The following is a 19605-nucleotide window of genomic DNA, read 5'->3' as shown; positions in this document are numbered from 1 at the left end:
CAATGCAGTTGACGTTAGTTTTTGCTCATTATAATGGGTCTAACATCAACATGCTGGCTAAGAGCTCCAAGAACAGAAAGCAATGGACATCTCTGCTTTTGTGTTTTTGAGTTCCAGTTTATTTCTTTTCTACTTTGTGTTCTCTAATGCTGTTGACAGCATTACCCAATCCCAATCCCTCAGTGACAGTAAGGGCACAAACCTGGTCTCTAAAGATGATGGCTTTGTCTTGGGGTTCTTCAGTACAGGAAATTCCAATAACCGTTACTTGGGAATTTGGTACAACAATATCTCAGTTAGAACGGTTGTTTGGGTAGCAAACCGGGGCAATCCAATTAGAGACTCGTCTGGCGTGTTGATGTTAAACAGTTCAGGTAGTCTTGTTCTTCTCAGCCAGAATAGGACTGTTGTTTGGTCGGCAAATTCCACACAAGAGGCAGGGAGTCCAGTTGTTGAGCTTTTAGATTCAGGAAATCTAGTATTAAGAGAAAAGAATGAAGAAAACCCAGAAAGTTATTTGTGGCAAAGCTTTGACTATCCTTCTGATACATGGCTACCTGGGATGAAACTTGGATGGGACTTAAGAACTGGTCTGGAAAGGCGCCTAACTGCATGGAAGAGTCCAGATGATCCATCTCCTGGAGAACTGAGTCTTGGGATTGTACTTCATAATTACCCTGAGATAGTCGTGAAGAACGGCTCCAAGATATACTGCCGGGGTGGCCAGTGGAATGGCATTAGGTTCAGTGGTGGCCCTGGTGGGTTAAAGACCAACCCAGTCCATAACTTCACTTCTGTCTCCAACAAGGATGAGCTATACTTCATGTACCACACGATTAAAAAGTCTCTAATCACAAGAGCAGTTATAAACCAAACTTTACACAAGTACGAGCGCTACATGTGGATCGAAGCAGATAAAAAATGGATCGCGTACTTTTCTGCACCACAAGACACATGTGACAGTTTCAATTTATGCGGTGCTTATGGAAATTGTATCATTGGTTACTCACCTATCTGCCAATGTCTAGGAGGATTTAAGCCTAAGTCACCAGAAAGATGGAACCCAGACGACTGGGCTAAGGGATGTGTACGCACTACGGAATTGAGCTGCAAGGATAAAGATAAAATTGGGTTTGTTAAACTTGTTGGGCTCAAGCTGCCAGATACCACGTATTCTTGGGTGAACAAAAGTATGAATCTTAGCGAATGCAGAGTCCAATGTTTGAACAACTGTTCTTGTATGGCTTATTCCAACACTGACATTAGAGATGGAGGAAGTGGTTGCGCCATCTGGTATGGAGATCTAATTGATATTAGACAGGTTGCAGGTGGCGGGCAGGATACTGATTGGCTGGATGTATATATTCGAATGCCTGCTTCAAAGAAAGGTATGGGCCTATTGTCTTGGTTGCTCTTTAATTCGTATTTTGAAATGCCTTTCTCTTTTTGTTGGATACAACAGAATTTTGACCATGTAAGAGATTACTAAGAGATTTTAGTTGAAACCCACCAATCAATTTTTGTCGTTCCATCTTTTTTTTTTCCATTGGTTTTATGGCATTAAAATCTGTTGCATCTAAAATAATTTCGCTTTTCTATTGCTAAGTCAACCAGGAAGTGTCTCCCCCCAAAAAAAAAGTCAACCAGGAAGACGTTATAGACAAGCAAAAGATGAAGGTGAGAGTTGCAGTTGCCATAGCCATTGCCGTAGTTTTCGGTGTGCTCTTGATTGCTTACTGCATTTGCAAGAGGAAAAACTTCAGAGGTAATATTACTTTCTTGGACCCACTTTGGAAAAAATAACATGGTGAAGTAGAAAAATTGAGTTTGCTCTTGATTGCTTTTGAGCAAGTCAAACATGTCACTAGTCTAGGATTGTGTTTGGTTGTCAGGGTTCAAAAAAATACAAGAAAATTTGGGATTCCTAAAATTTTTTTCTATCTTAAAAATTGAGAAATTAAAATTTTTGGTGTTTAATTTTTTTTTTCAAATCTGATGTTGACGAGGCATTTTTTTAATGTCAATAACTACTAACACCATTTTTTTACTTATCAGTTACTACTTACCATATTATTAGTTTGTAAAAAAAAATTGTAAGATATCTTGTGACTCTAGCATTTTTTATAAGCGAAAATATTATTTTGGTCCTTACATTTTTGTAGCAGTCAATTTGGTCTCTGTTATTTTCAATTTGCAGTCAATTTAGTCATTGCCGTCATCTTACTAATGGAATATGCCTACATGGCAAACGGATTGTACGCTTGGCTCACTTAAGCTTACGTGACAAGTAAAATAATATTAAACAAATTTATTTGACATTTAAATAAAGCCACATCAGCATTTAAATTTTAAAAATAATTTTAATTAATTAATTTTTCAATTTTAAAGAAAGAAAAAAAATTGTAAAAATGTTCCTAACTTTTCTGGCATTTTTGTAGCAACCAAAGTTACCAAACACACCAACACCAAAACACAAAAATCATATTTACCTATCACCAACTCTCCTAAACACAAAAATAACCTAACAATCCAAGCTCAACATCATCTTTGTAAGAACATGTTTGTGATATTCCTTTTCTCTCTCTCTCTCTCTCTCTCTCTCTCTCTCTCTCTCTCTCTCTCTCTCTCTTTTGGTTCACCCATACCCACTTAGAGCAAAACAAAACCTTTGCCTTGGAAGCCAGCTCGCCAAATTGAACCATAAACTAGGAAGAAGAAGAAAACCATTTGATGCAATGTTTTGAATCCCTCCGTCCATCAAATTGTACCTTTTTTGTTGTTGTTAATTTATGAGATGGGAAAGCACAGGTCCACAAAGTTAAGCAAATAAACTTAGTTATGCCAAAGATGCATCACTCTGCTACACACTGTGGGTATTTTGTTTTGATTTGGGTTTTCTTGCTTTGGTTTTGCTTGAAACCTCTTACCTCTTTTATAGATTGCAAATATTTCTTTTTGAAAATCAACCATTACCACTGAAATTCGTGGACCCACTTGAGCGATCTGACTTGTTCTCTCTTCAATTTTTACTGTTTCTTCAGATTTCCTCTTCGGATAATTTTGCTTGTCCTTCTAATTTTTTGAATCACAACAGTTTGCAAAGTCAATCCAAGAAGCTATGAGTTACCAGCAAACCCAACAAAGTTGATACTTTCTGACCTCAAATCTTCAATTCTAATTTTAATTTTAATTTAAGAAATTAATTTTTTTGGGTTCATGTTGTTCTTTTGGGTTTAGGTTCTTATGTTATTTATTTTTTGGGTTTGTGATTTTTATTTTTGGTGGAATATGATATTTTTTTTGTTCAAATTTTCTTTTCTTTTCTTCTTTAAAATCAAGAATTTAAATGCTGACATGGCATTATTTAAATGTGTTATAAATTTTTTTAATATTATTTTATTTGCCATATAAAAGAAAATGAAGCTTATGCTGTAATTATTTTTATTCATTTTTGGGTGTATATTCATTTTTGGGTTCAGTTTATTCATTTTTGGGTTCGGTTTAGGGGCTTTTAGATTGGCCTTGAAGTAGCACGACGAGATAGGGCCCGATGAGGCGGGTTTGGGTAATAGGGACGGGTTTGGGCATAAAGAAACCCGCCCTGAACCAGACCTGTTGCCAATCCTAAATGTAGGGATTAAATTGACTCTAACCCCAAAATGTAGGAGCCAAAATAATTTTTTCACATTTTTATATATATATATATATATATATATATATTAGTATTTAGCAACATTTAATGTGCCACCTATACACTCTATGTGCCACATAGACAATTTCTATTACTAAGATACCAATAGAAACTAATTGAGAACAAGTTTAAAATGTAGGGATTAAAATAGGAGCTCCAAAACCGTATTAACCTAAATGTGTACGAAAGTGTGTAGTACTAACATTATATCAAACTAACACAATTTTTAAGAGTAAAAAGTGATGACCTTTTTAGGGCATAAGGTGTCAACTGCTTAGCGGAAACACCCCGCTTGTGGTTTGAAATAAAAGATCTAAACTTCCAAATCAATATATATTTATATATAAAAGCAGAGACCTCATGTGAGAAAGCATGAGGTTTTGTCAAGTGGCGCATTTTATGTAAAGAGAATTGAAACATTCTCAAGTGCCACATCAGAGATAAGGACAACTTAAATATTGACTTTTTGTTTCATTTGGTTCAATGTTTCAAGATATTTCTAATTAAAAAATAAATATTCTTTGTATTCTTTGGTTCAATGTTTCAAGACTTTTCATCTCTCACATATACACATAAAACTCTTTGTATTTTAATTCATCATTTTCACCTCTTGCACTTCTATCTCTTTATATATATTTATCTACAGTCATTCATGTCATCTCATGTCAAATACACAGACTAAAAACGTTGTCATTTATTTTCAATCTTTCGACGACACCTACCAAGCTCTAACATTGTTGTCTCATCTAATTCTAACCTGTATGAGTTGGCTACAACTGAAGAAGGAGGACTTACATTTTCTATTGAGTGACAACGACAATTACAATTTTGATGTTAAAATCATAAAATGTAATTTAAACTATTTCTTGTCATTATTCGAGTAGCATAGTGAAGAGAACAAGGTTTCCATATGGTGATGGTTAAAATGGCTTATGATTAATTTATAGTTTAGGCTGGACTAAGGTGCATTCAATCCAAACTAATCAGCTAGAGTTGCCATATTCTATTTCTTATGTTTAATGTGAAACACATCTTGCTCTTATCAGAGAAAATGAAGAATAAAGGGATAATAGACCAGAATATTGATGGCCAAAATGAAGACCTCGAGCTCCCATTCTACAGCCTAGCTACCATAGCTATTGCCACTAACAAATTTTCAAGCAATAACAAGCTTGGTGAAGGTGGCTTTGGACCCGTATATAAGGTAACTTTGATAGACCAATTCACATCATATTCAACATCAATATAATCTATTTACAAATGTGATTTTTTAGGGTATACTAGTAGATGGACAAGAAATTGCTGTGAAAAGACTTTCACGAAATTCTAGACAAGGATTGAGTGAGTTTAAAAATGAAGTTATGTCGATCGCTAAATTACAGCACCGAAATCTTGTTAGGCTTTTGGGCTATTGCATTGACGGAGAGGAGAAAATGTTAATCTATGAATACATGCCCAATGGAAGCTTGGACTCCTTCATTTTTGGTTAGAACTTCTCAAAACTTTATAATTTTTGCCAAACTTGATGAAGATTTTTTTACTGTTATTTAAAGAAATTTCACTTTCTTGTTTCATTGTACAAGTTTAGTATTAACATAAACAAGAAACTTGACAGATCAAATGAGATCTAATATTTTAGGTTGGTGTATGCGCTTCAACATTATTTGTGGGATTGCTCGTGGGCTTCTCTATCTTCATGAAGACTCTAGATTGAGGATTATACATAGAGATCTAAAAGCAAGTAACATTTTACTTGATAGTAAGATGAACCCAAAAATTTCTGACTTTGGCATGGCTAGGTCCTTTGGTGGAGATCAAACTGAAGGAAATACAAATAGAGTGGTTGGAACTTAGTAAGTATTCTTTAGGCGAAGTTACACTATTAGTCTCTTAATCTTACTCTGTGAATACAATTGGTACCTTAAGTTTCAAGTGAGTACTATTGGTCTCTCAAGTTTAAAAAATGAGTGTTGTTAGTCAATATTGTTAACTGTAGTTAGTACTATTGCCTATTTAGCTAACTGAAAAATAATGTGGTATCTTTAACTAAGTTGCTCCAATAAAAAGCAACTACTTCAATTAAAAAACTATAAAACTCCAACTCACCAAAAATAAAAAAAATGCAATTTTTCTTTCTCTATTCACTTTAGAGTCTGTGGCGTGCCATGGGTTGTTCCTCCTTTTTGACTTGTGTCCATGTCGATTCCTTCTTGCGAAGGTGAGGTATCCAATACTCTATCTCCCTAAAGCGATTTGAACCCAAAGCCAACGCTAGCTCGAGAGTATGCAAACGTCTTTAAGAAAGAGATGGAGGAGTTGCCGCCTAAATGTAGGTTAAGGAACCAAAGAATGACTTCATGAAGGTCTATCAACTAGACTAAGTCGTGAGTTAGGGTACATGATGGGAAGAGGTGGAACACCCCAAGCCTTCCAAGTCGTAGTTGGCTGTCATATATTGTTACTAAATATGAGCTTAAATAGAGCTCATATAAGAGCACTAGCATCAAGTATGCCCAAATATTTGGCATTTGGCATACCAGCACCAGAAAACCTATTACACGAGGTGTTCTAAATGCCAAATAATTTGGCACGGGTGAATAGCGGTACGATCACAAATGATATAATGAATTTTTTTTTTTAATTTTTTTTTTCTCTCCTCTCCTTTCCTTTCTTTCATCTCTCTCTTTCTTCTTTCTTTTTTCTTCTCTAGACTGGTCTCTCTATTCTCTATCACTTTGTCTTTTCTTTCTCTTTCTCCTCTCACACATCTCTCTCTCTCTCTCTCTCTCTCTCACTCTCTTTTAGCCTCACCACCCGACCACTTCATCTGGCCACATCGGCAGCATTGCCTCACCAAGCTGACGGCCTTGCCCATCTTGGATTGCCACACCATGGACCTTACCTCACCCACCTTGTCACGCCATGCCGCCAAATGTCTCCTTGATCTACGAGTTAGGGTTTTTTGGATTTGTTTGTGTTTTTGGGATGGGTTTTGAGAAGTGAATTTCTTAAGTTGTTGGTTGTTTGTGGTGGTGGTTTTTTTTGGGTTGTTGCTGTGGGTTTTTTTTGGTGATTGTGTTGATTTTAATTGGAGTGTGGTGGCTGGTTTTGGAGGTTGGTAGTGGGTTTGGATTGATAGGTTCCAATTTTCCAAGTGATTTTGCTAGAGAAATTTTTAGGCTCTAAGGTTTCAATGGAACATCTAACCAACCAATTGATTAGGTTGGTTAACTTGAAATCTCACCAAAATGGAAAAAGAGTAAAACGGGGCTTGCTGTCCCATCTTGGCGTACGTTGGTAAATTGGTGCATATGCCACCAATTTCTGGCATACGCTACTCTGGGCAGATTTTCAAATTGGGATAGAAAAAGAGTTTTGGGTTAGGACCTAGGTATTTTATGGCCACAAATTAGGCTTGTATGTTGTTGGGCTTCATATATGATGTTGATCATTTTGGTAGTAGTTAAGTTCTTCGTCATTGGGGTTGGGGTTCTCAGGTAAAGGCCAAAATGAAATGCAGTGTCTATAGAGTCTCCCAATCATCTCCTCTGTCATCCTCCACTGCACCTAAACCCACACATCCTAACCTTCGTCGATCATGGCCATTAAAGATCATGATGGATATCCACCTCTTTCACCTTTTGCCATAGTTGAACCTATGGGTTTAGTTATAAAGTCATTGAGGAGACCAACCACATCCTCACTGAGATATGCTCCGACTTTGACCTCCTGATGCAATCAACAAACTCAATTCCTTCTTCAACCCAAACAAGACCTTCTCACTTGGTCCAAAGAGCTCCATAGGTCTAGGAATGGCGAAGGGTCAGAGGTTGATGATGGAGAGAAGGTTGTGATTTATTTGGGATAGAGGAGGGAAAGATATGAGGGATGAATGACATAGAAAAGAGATTGTTTTCTTTCTTTCTTTCTTTCTTTCTTCTTTCATTTTTATTTTTATTTTTTTACAAATATGGATTTGACTGGAATTTTTAATTGATTTGCCATATTTTGGTTGGTCCAAGTCTATAAAAAGATGTCATGTCGCTATTGCATTGCCTGCATAGGCAATAACACTAATTGTGGTTGACTAAAAGACTAACAGTGCTCATTTTGAAACATAAGAGACCAGTAGTGTACATTTAAAACTTTAGGGACCAATTCCTATTACAAGGTAAAATTCAAGGATAAATAGTGTAATTTTGCCTATTTCTAACATGTTTTGTTATTGAAAAATTTTCTAATCAAAGATTTTTATTCTTACAGTGGTTATATGGCACCCGAATACGCCATTGATGGCCTATTTTCAGTAAAATCTGATGTCTTTAGTTTTGGAATATTATTGTTGGAGATAATATGTGGAAAGAAAAATCGAGGGTCTTTTCATCCAGAATATAGTATAAACCTTGTTGGACATGTGAGTTCTCAAAAGATTTGACTCTTTTTTCTTTATTTTTATTTTTTATACATATTATGATACAAACAATGACAAGAAAATTTCAAATGTTTTAGGCATGGAAATCATGGAAAGAAGGAAGGACTTTGGAGCTAATTGATACTCTCTTAAAGGACTCTTGCATCCTATCAGAGCTTGAACGTTGCCTCCATATTAGTTTCTTATGTTTGCAACAACATCATGAGGATAGGCCTAACATGTCATTTGTGGTTATGATGTTGCATAGTGAGGGTTCACTACAAGAACCCAAAGAGCCAGGTTTCTATGTGGGAAAAAAATCACCTTCGTCAAGCAAGAACCAATCATCCTCAACCAATGAAATTACTATTACCTTGTTAGATGGTCGATAGTCAAGCGTCATATCAATTTGATTATATTACATATTTTGTGATTAATATTTTACATTTGTACATTTTGCAAACTGTACACACTTATATTCTCCAAGAATGTGACATGAGTCTTATTTGAACCTTAAAGACCTAAAATGGCTTCTTCAATATTTAAGAGGTTTGAAACTACTTATAATCCATTTCACCAACTTTTTTAAAGAAGAAAGAAGTAATTTGACTGAGACTACAAGTTGTAATTTAAAAATCTCTCCCCCTTAAAATGGCTGGCTAAATCTAGTGGTAGAGCTTCTTGAAAAATGGTAAGGATTAAGAAATCAATAGGCTACCTATTGGCACTTAAGCAAGCAAACTAAAATTGGTGTTTTCCTTGTACCTTTTATTGTTTCTAAGCCCCATTTATTGAAGGGGGAATTTAGGCCTATATATAAGAGAGAGTGTTAGACCTATAATTAAATGATTAAATTCACATCAATATCAATATATATATATAAAAGTAGAGATCACATGCGAGAGAGCATGGGGTTCTACCATGTGACGCACTCTATAAAGAGAACTGAGATACCCTTAAGCCATATTAGAGATAAAAACAAATTTAAAAGTGAAGACTCTTTATTCCCTTTGGTTCAATGTTTCAAGACTAATTTTTGTTACATTTCGTATTCAATGTTTTAAGGCTTCTATTTATTTCATTTGGTCCAATATTTCAAGACCTTCCATCTCTCACACACACAAAAAACTCTTTGCATTTCCTTTCATCATTTTCACTTTTACTTCTTTATATACACATGTTCATAGCCTTTCATATCATACTATCTCAAATACATTTAGAAAAAAAATGATGTCATTTAGTTTTAACCTTTCAATGACACCTACATAACTCCAACGTTGCAGTATCATTTGATTGTAACCCATATGAGTAGGCTATGACAAAGGAAGGGGGTTTGCATTTTTTATTCAATGACGGTAGTTTACGGTTTTGATGTTGAAATCAGACATTGTAGATTTTGTGAAGGTTATGATTCACTTGGAGTCTTTGGGTGTTTGAGATTTTGGTATGGGAAAGTTATAAATGTATTTTATTTTAGAACTAAAGAAAAAGAAAAAGAAACATTCAAATTGATTATTTATGAAGTTAGCTTTTTATTTTATTTTATTTTGTGTTAGAATTCATAATTTTGTAGTTTTCTTTGTATGTAGCCATAGTGGTAAAAACAAAAATCGATGGTGACTTAAAAGTATTTTTTGCATTTTTTTAAAGGATACAAAAGCCCAACTAAAGTCAATTGAAATTTGATAAATGTATCTGTTTTTAGCAAATTTCTCTTTGTTTAATCACATTCTTTTTATGTTGATACTAACAAATGATTTCCTTAATTCCATTGAGATAATTAATTGGGTGTTTATGATCAGGATCTCCATATTTGGTTTTAAGAATAGTGTGATTGAGAAAGTGTTTGGTAGGTTGTTTAAATTTATGTAATTTTAGGATATAAAAGTATTTTATATTTTGAATTCTTATTTGTAGATTTCAAAATCATTTAATCAATTTGAAAAATAAAATCTACTTTTAACGGTAAATATTATAATATATTATAATCTTACAATGTCATACAATTTTTCAAAATAAATTATGAATTAAAAAAAAAAAAAATCAAGTTTCAAAGTATTTAACAATATTGTGGGCAAACATAAATATTATACAACAAAATAAGTATTAAGTATTATATGTAGATTTTAATATACATAAAAATGATTTCAAATGAAATTGTAAAGTAGTCCGCACATCGTGCGGGACATCATCTAGTTTTCTTAATAGTTTAAGCTTTTCAGAGAATTGATAATTTATCACAAACAAACACAGATAAGGGATACAAATGATAAATTAGTTTAAACTTTCCACATTATAGATGAATCTTTCAAGTGACAAGCAACGGTTATAGAAATGGGTAAATTTTTCTTTATGAAAACAAGAGAAAGAGAGGGAAAATAAAAAGATTACAAACTTATTACAGGGAAAAAAGTACTTATAATAGCAACATATTTCGCATAAAGCAAAGGGTAGAAGCCATTACCTGCAATAGCATTTACAAGTGTCGCACCTTGAAACTTACTGTTTCCAACATTCTTTAAACAAACTAAACTATCTTCGTGATCATCCTCAGCTCTAGGAGGTCTCTTAAGCATCTTGATGGGAACTATATATCTACCTTTACATTGAAATTTTGAAATGTATAATTGAGAGGTCATTCATTTGTGTTAGATTGTAAATTTTATATTGAAAGTCGAAAACAAACAAACATTTTATTCACAAATACAAATAATATTGTTAGTCATTCATGCTATTCTTACTCTTTTTTGGATTTTTTTTTTTAAAGCTGAAATTCCATTAGAAAAAAAAAATTCATTTTTTGAGGAAGCAAAACCCAAATCCTGAAAAGGAAGAAAATGAACAGATCCAAATCAAATATATATCTACCAATATATAAATAAATGACATTGATTCTAATTTATTTTATTATTTTTTAAATGGACATACACTGAAATCCAAAAAAAAAAAAAATATTGGCGTTAGGGTATAGCAGAGCAGCAAAAAGTAAAACCCAGAAACTAAATCACCAACAACATACATCTCCCACTGCATGAAATAGTTGTTGACCACGTGTATATTCCCTTTCATACACCGAACATTCGTTACACCAGCACCTCACCAAAGTGAATCAACGCAATGGTGACCTGCATTCTTGAATTTAATGTGTTATAGACCCAAGGTGGTAAGGGCGTGCACAATATGAGGATAATGTAAATGATGTGACATGCAAGGAAAATCAGTATAAGATGGGAATGGAAGAATGGGGGAATTGATAATGTTGGACATAGAAAGGATTTAATTTTTCTTTGTGTATTTGGTTGGATGTGAAAAGGTGAAATTCTAGAAAAAATTTTTGTTTGATAGAAAAGAAAATTAAACATAGAAAATAGTATTTGTATAAGTTGATATACGCTCCTGTTGCATAAAAAATTAAAATAATTTTTTATAAAAAAATATACCTAATGTTTGGACAAAAAGAAGAAGAAATTAATGCAAAGGGAGGAGAGTGGCATATGGTTCTTTCTTGAACTTGAAACAGAGGAAGCAAAAAGGCAAAGATGTGTAAAACTGGAAATCAATGAGCACACTTTTTCTTATATGTCTATTGTTGAATAAGATTCCCACCCGCCCTTGACAATATTGGCACTTTAGTTTATATTCATCTCTAGCTTAGTTACCATTACTTGTGGGAAATTTTGTAGTCATAAAAAATATGGTACAGCCAAGGTGAGAAAACTAGAAAATAAATTTTCTTCTAAATTAACTGTAGTATACTCTTGAGAGCCTGGGAACAAATTCCTTCATAGAGCGTAGGACGGAATGTGGAGATGAGATTTTTTGCATAATGTACATTTCTCTCAGTTGTCTATAAGCCTGGATCAAGTCATCAAACAACAAAAATGACAAAAATCTGGCTCCCATTTGAATATGTGATGAGGCAAATTTCCTGATCCGTCTCAATCAATGAATATTTGAGAATTCTGCTCTATTATTTCAAATCTTAGTGCTCAGTGCTCACCATTCCATTCCTTTGTTGACCTTTCTTTCACACCGTAGTGCAAAAGTAAGGATCAGGACAAAGTGACCGACTACAAAAAAAAGCGACTTCTGTAGAAGGGAGTATGTGGAAATTTTTGTTCACAACAAATTGCAGAAATTTCAAAGAACAGCCACTTGCTTGAGTCAATGCATGAGCATGACCTGTTTTAGTCTTCGCTCATCATTTCGGGTATAACTTTAATATGTTGGCTAAGAGCTCTAAGAACAGAAAGCAATGGACATCTTTTCTTTTGTGTTTATGAGTTCTCGTTTATTTCTTTTCTACTTTGTATTTTCGGATGCTGCTGTCAAAATTTCCCAATCCCAATCCCTCAGTGACGGCACAAACTTGGTCTCTAAAAATGGAGGCTTTGTCCTGGGGTTCTTCAGTACAGGAAATTCCACAAACCGTTACTTGGGAATTTGGTACAACAATATCCCAGTTAGAACGGTTGTTTGGGTAGCAAACTGGCGCAATCCAATTAGAGACTCGTCTGGCGTGTTGATGTTAAACAGTTCAGGTAGTCTTGTTCTTCTCAGCCAGAATAAGACTATTGCTTGGTCTGCGAGTTCTACAAAAGAGGTAGGGAGTCCAGTTTTTGAGCTTTTAGATTCAGGAAATCTAGTATTAAGAGAAAAGAATGAAGAAAACCCAGGAAGTTATTTGTGGCAAAGCTTTGACTATCCTTCTGATACATGGCTACCAGGGATGAAGCTTGGATGGGATTTAAGGACTGGTCTCGAAAGGCGCCTAACTGCCTGGAAGAGTCCAGATGATCCATCTCCTGGAGAACTGAGTTGTGGGATTGAACTTAATAATTACCCCGAGATAGTCGCGAAGAACGGCTCCAAGAAGTTCGGCCGGACTGGCCCGTGGAATGGCGTTGGCTTCAGTGGTGCAACAGGGGTAAAGGCCAACCAAATTTATCACTTCAATTTTGTTTCCAACAATGATGAGGTATACATCATATACCACATGATTAAAAATTCTGCAATCACAAGAGCAGTTTTGAACCAAACTACGTACTTGTTCGAGCGCGACATATGGGTCGAAGCTGATAAAAAATGGATCGCGTACATTTCTATACCAAAAGACAAATGTGACAGTTATAATTTATGTGGTGCTTATGGTAATTGTATCATTGGCGAGTCACCTATCTGCCAATGTCTAGAAGGATTTAAGCCTAAGTCAACAGAAAGATGGAACCCAGACAACTGGGCTAAGGGATGTGTACGCACTACAGAATTGAGCTGCGAGGATAAAGATAAAATTGGGTTTGTTAAATTTGTTGGGCTTAAGTTGCCAGATACCACGTATTCTTGGGTTAACAAAAGTATGAATCTTAATGAATGCAGAGTCAAATGTTTGAACAACTGTTCTTGTATGGCTTATTCCAACTCTGACATTAGAGATGGAGGAAATGGCTGCGTCATCTGGTATGGAGATCTAATTGATATTATACAGGTTGCAGCTAACGGGCAGGATCTATATATTCGAATGCCTGCTTCAGAGAAAGGTATTGGCCTATTGTCTTCGTTGCTCTTTAATTCGTATTTTGAAATGCCTTCGTTTTGTTTTTGTTTTTGTTTTTTTTTTTTTTTTTTTGGTCAGTTACAATTGAATTTCAAAAGTAAGAGACTTTACGAATTAAACTAGTTGAAACCAATCAATTGTTGTTGTACCATTTGTTCTAAAAAAAAACGTTGTTGTACCATCAATTTTTCCATTGGTTTTATGGCATTAAAGTCTGCTGCATCTAAAATATTCTTGCTTTTCTATTGTTAAGTCAACCAGGAAGACGTGAAAGACAAGCAAAAGATGAAGGTGATAGTTGTAGTTGCCATTGCCATTGCCGTAGTTTTTGGGGTGCTCTTGATTGCCTACTGCATTTGCGAAAGAAAAACCTTGAGAGGTAATGTCACTTTCTATGACCCACTTTGGAAAAAATATCAGGGTAAAGTAGAAAAATTGCGTTGGCTCTTGATTGCTTTTGAGCAAGTCAAACTTGTCACTAGTCCAGGATTGTGTTTGGTTGTCAAGTTAAAAAAAGTACGAGAAATTTGGGATTCCTACAATATATATATTGTGTTTTATTTTTTTTCAAATCAAATGTTGATGAGGGATTTTTTTAATTTCAATAACCACTAACGTTTTTTTGTCACTTATCAATTATTATTCACCACATCATTAGTTTGTAAAAAAAATTAGTAAGATAGCTCATAACTTTAATTTCTTTTTTTTATTATTCAGCAGCATTAATGTGCAACCTATTCACTCTATGTGCCACATAGACAATTTCTATTTCTAAGATAACGGTAAGGACTAATTGAGCATGAGTTAAAAATGTAGGAATCAAAATAGTAGCTCCAAAAATGTAGTAACCAAAATGTGTGTAAAAGTGTGCAGTACACTAGTCCAAACATTATATAAAACTAACTCAAATTTTAAGAGTAAAAGATGATGTCCTTCGGGGGCATAAGGTGTCAAGTCCTTAGCTGAAACACCCCACTTGAGGTTTGAAATGAAAGATTCAACCTTTGGGGGCATAAGGAGTCAAGTCCTTAGCTGAAACACCCGCTTGAGGTTTGAAATGAAAGATTCAACTTACCGATTGATTTAAAACTACCACTACGTTATAAAGGTTAAAATCATAAAATGTAATTTAAACTGTTTCTTGTCATTATTCGAGTAGCACAGTGAAGAGATCATCCATCTGGTGATGGTTAAAATGGCTTATGATCAATTTATAGTTTAGGCTGGACTAACATGCATTCAATCCAAACTAATCAGTTGGAGTTGCCATATTCTAGTTTCTTATGTATAATGTGAAACACGTCTTGCTCTTATCAGAGAAAATGAAGAATAAACGGATGATAGACCAAAATATTGATGGCCAAAATGAAGACCTAGAGCTCCCACTCTTCAGCCTAGCTACCATAGCTATGGCCACTAACAAATTTTCAAGCAATAACAAGCTTGGTGAAGGTGGCTTTGGTCTCGTATATAAGGTAACTTTGGTAGACCAATTTATACCATATTCAACATCAATATAATCTATTTACAAATGTGAGTTTTTAGGGTATACTAGAAGATGGACAAGAAACTGCTGTGAAAAGGCTTTCACGAAATTCTAGACAAGGATTGAGTGAGTTTAAAAATGAAGTTATGTCAATCGCCAAATTACAACATCGAAATCTTGTTAGACTTTTGGGCTATTGCATTGAAGGAGAGGAGAATATGTTAATTTATGAATACATGCCCAATGGAAGCTTGGACTCCTACATTTTTGGTTAGAACTTCTCAAAACTTTATTATTTTTTCCAAACTTCATGAAGATTCTTTTATTTTTGTTTAAAGAAATTTCAATTTCTTGTTTCATTATTCATGTTTAGTATTAACATAAACAAGAAACTTGACAGATCAAATGAGATCTAATATTTTAGGTTGGTGTATGCGCTTCAACATTATTTGTGGGATTGCTCGCGGGCTTCTCTATCTTCATGAAGACTCTAGATTGAGGATTATACATAGAGATCTAAAAGCAAGTAACATTTTACTTGATAGTAAGATGAACCCAAAAATTTCTGACTTTGGGATGGCTAGGTCCTTTGGTGGAGATCAAACTGAAGGAAATACAAACAGAGTGGTTGGAACTTAGTAAGTATTCTTTAGGCGAAGTTACACGATTAGTCTCTTAAATTTACCATGTGAATACAATTGGTACCTTAAGTTTCAAGTGAGCGCTACTGGTCCCTCAATTTTAAAAAATGAGTGTTGTTAGTCAATTTTGTTAACTGTAGTTAGTACTATTGCCTATATGGCTAACTAAAAAATAATGTGGTATCTTTAACTAAGTTGCTCCAATAAAATGCAACCACTTCAATTAAAAAACTATAAAACTCCAACTCACCAAAAATAACATAACGCTATTTTTCTTTCTCTGTTCACTTTAGAGTCTGTGGAGTGCCATGGGTTGTACCTCCTTTTTGACTTGTGTCCATATCGATTCCTTCTTGCGAAGGTAAGGTATGCAATCATCTATCTCCCTCAAGCGATTTAAACCCAAAGCTAGTGCTAGCTCGAGAGTATGCAAACATCTTTAAGAAAGAGATGGAGGAGTTGCCGCCTAATTGTAGGTTAAGGAACCAAAGAATGACTTCATGAAGGTCTACCTACTAGATTAAGTCATGAGTTAGGGTACATGATGGGGAGAGGTGGAACACCCCAAGCCTTCCACGTTGTAGTTGGCCGTCATATATTGTTACTAAATCTGAGATTAAATAGAGCTCATATAAGAGCACTAGCATCAAGTGTGCCCAAATATTTGGCATTTGGCACACCAACACCAGAAAACCTATTACATGAGGTGTTTTAAATGCCAAATAATTTGGCATGGGTGAATAGCGGTACGGTCACAAATGCTATAATGAAAGTTTCTTTTTTTTTTAAATTTTTTTTCTCTCTCCTCTCCTTTCCTTTCTTTCTTCTCTCTCTTTCTTCTTTCTTTTTTCTTCTCTAGACTGGTCTCTCTCTTTTCTTTCTCTCTCTCCTCTCCCACATCTCTCTCTCTCTCTCTCTCTCTCTCTCTCTCTCTCTCTCTCTCTCTCTCTCTCTCTCTCTCTCTCTCTCTCTCTTAGCCTCACCACTTAGCCACACCAGCAACCTTGCCTCACCCACCTCGTCATGCCATGCCGCCAAATGTCTCCTTGATCTGTGAGTTAGGGTTTTTTGGATTTATTTGTGTTTTTGGGATGGGTTTTGAGAAGTGAATTTCTTAAGTTGTTGGTTGTTTGTGATGGTGGTTTTTTTTGGGTTGTTGCTATGGGTTTTTTTTTTTGTGGTTGTGTTGATTTTAATTAGGGTGTGGTGGCTAGTTTTGGAGGTCGGTAGTGGATTTGGATTGATGGGTTCCAATTTTTTAAGTGATTTTGCTAGAGAAATTGTTAGGCTCTAAGGTTTCAAATGGGACATCTAACCAACCAATTGATTAGGCTGGTTAACCTGAAATCTCACCAAAATGGAAAAATAGTAAAACGGGGCTTGTTGTCCTATATTGGTGTACGTTGGTAAATTGGTGCGTACGCCACCAATTCCTGGCATACGCCATTCTGGGCAAATTTTCAAATTGGGAAAGAAAAAGAGTTTTAGGTTAGGACCTGGGTATTTTATGGCCACAAATTAGGCTTGTATGTTGTTGGGCTTCATATATGATGTTGATCATTTTGGCAGTGCTTAAGTTCTTCGTCACTAGGGTTGGGGTTCTCGGGTAAAGGCCGAAATGAAATGCGGTGTCTATAGAGTCTCCCAATCATCTCCTTTGTCATCCTCCACTGCACCCAAACCCACACATCCTAACCTTCGTCGATCATGACCATCAAAGATCATGATGGATATCCACCTCTTTCACCCTTTGCCATAGTTGAACCTATGGGTTTAGTTATAGAGTCATCGAGGAGACCAACCACATCCTCACTGAGATATGCTCCAACTTTGACCTCTTGACACAATCAACAAACTCAATTCCTTCTTCAACCCAAACAAGACCTTCTAACTTGGTCCAAAGAGCTCCATAGGTCTAGAAATGGCAAAGGGTCAGAGGTTGATGATGGAGAGAAGGTTGTGATTTATTTGGGATAAAGGGAAAGATATGAGGGATGAATGACATAGAAAAGATTTTTTTTTTTTTTTTTTTTTATTACAGATATGGATTTGACTTGAATTTTTAATTGATTTTCCTTATTTTGGTTGGTCCAAGTCCGTAAAAAGATGTCATGTCGCTATTGTGTTACCTGCATAGGCAATAACACTAATAGTAGTTGACTAAAAGACTAACAATGCTCATTTTGAAACATGAGAGACCAGTATTGTTCATTTAAAACTTAAGGGACCAATTCCTATTACAAGGCAAAACTCAAGGACCAATAGTGTAATTTTGCCTATTTCTAACATGTTTTGTTATTGAAAAATTTTCTAATCAAAGATTTCCATTCTTACAGTGGTTATATGGCACCCGAATACGCCATTGATGGCCTATTTTCAGTAAAATCTGATGTCTTTAGTTTTGGAATATTATTGTTGGAAATAATATGTGGAAAGAAAAATCGAGGGTCTTTCCATCCAGAATATAGTCTAAACCTTGTTGGACATGTGAGTTCTCAAAAGATTTGACTCTTTTTTCTTTATTTTTTTTATACATATTATGATAAAAATGATGACAAGAAAATTTCAAATGTTTTAGGCATGGAAATCATGGAAAGAAGGAAGGACATTGGAGCTAATTGATACTTGCTTAAAGGACTCTTGCATCCTACCGGAGCTTGAACGTTGCCTCCATATTAGTTTCTTATGTTTGCAACAACATCATGAGGATAGGCCTAACATGTCATTTGTGGTTATGATGTTGCATAGTGAGAGTTCACTACAAGAACCCAAAGAGCCGGGTTTCTATGTGGGGAAAAAATCACCTTCATCAAGCAAGAACCAATCATCCTCAACCAATGAAATTACCATTACCTTGGTAGATGGTCGATAGTCAAGCATCATATCAACTTGATTATATTACATATTTGGTGATTAATATTTTACATTTGTACATTTTCCAAATTGTACACACTTATATTCTCCAAGAATGTGACATGGAGTCTTATTTGAACCTTAAAGACCTAAAATGGCTTCTTCAATATGAGGTTTGAGACTACTTATAATCCATTTAACCAACTTTTTTAAAGAAGAAAGAAGTAATTTGATTGAGGCTTCAAGTTGTCATTTAAAAATATCTCCCCCTTAAAATGGCTGGCTAAATCTAGTGGTAATGGAGCTTCGTGACAGGTTACCTATGGGCACTTAAGCAAGCAAATTAAATTTGGTGTTTTCCTAGTACCTTCTATTGTTTCTGAGCCCCATTTATTGAAGGGGGATTTTAGGCCCACATATGAGAGAGAGTACTAGACCTATAGTTCAATAATTAAATTCACCATTTCTTAATAGTTTAAGCTTTTCAGAGAATTGGTAATTTATCACAAACAAACACAGAGAAGAGATACAAATGATAAATTAGTTTAAACTTCCCACATTATAAATGAATCTTTCAAGTGACAAGGAATGATTATAGAAATGGGTAAATTTTTCCTTATGAAAACAAGAGAAAGAGAGGGAAAATAAAAAGATTACAAACTTATTACAGGGAAAAAAGTGCTTATAACTGCATGGAAGAGTCCAGATGATCCATCTCCTGGAGAACTGAGTTGTGAGATAGTCATGAAGAACGACTCCAGGAATTACGACCGGACTGGCCCATGGAATGGTATTGGCTTCAGTGAATCAGTGGTGCAATAGGGGTATAGGCCAACCAAGTTTATGACTTCAATTTTGTCTCCAACAAGGATGAGGTATATTTCATATTCCACACGATTAAAAATTTTGTAATCACAAGAGCAGTTGTGCACCAAACTTTGTACTCGTACGAGCACTACATATGGATCG

General features: G+C 35.1%; 1 protein-coding gene across 1 annotated transcript; it reads left to right on the top strand.

Moving 5' to 3' along the window:
* Positions 1 to 82: 82 nt before the first annotated feature.
* LOC115956528 lies at positions 83 to 18655 on the top strand. The gene is made up of 14 exons (XM_031074876.1): positions 83 to 1388; positions 1607 to 1765; positions 4738 to 4895; positions 4966 to 5176; positions 5307 to 5544; positions 7955 to 8105; positions 8201 to 8486; positions 12347 to 13639; positions 13910 to 14035; positions 14974 to 15131; positions 15202 to 15412; positions 15543 to 15780; positions 18120 to 18270; positions 18362 to 18655. The coding sequence occupies exons 1-14, from the start codon at positions 83 to 85 to the stop codon at positions 18653 to 18655; spliced, it is 4980 nt and encodes a 1659-aa protein (XP_030930736.1).
* Positions 18656 to 19605: the final 950 nt, after the last annotated feature.

This window comes from Quercus lobata, chromosome 8 (genome assembly GCF_001633185.2).
Source record: "Quercus lobata isolate SW786 chromosome 8, ValleyOak3.0 Primary Assembly, whole genome shotgun sequence".
Classification (NCBI taxonomy): domain Eukaryota; kingdom Viridiplantae; phylum Streptophyta; class Magnoliopsida; order Fagales; family Fagaceae; genus Quercus; species Quercus lobata.
The sequence above is the reverse complement of the archived record's forward strand: the minus strand, read 5'-3'. Positions and strand labels throughout refer to the sequence as shown.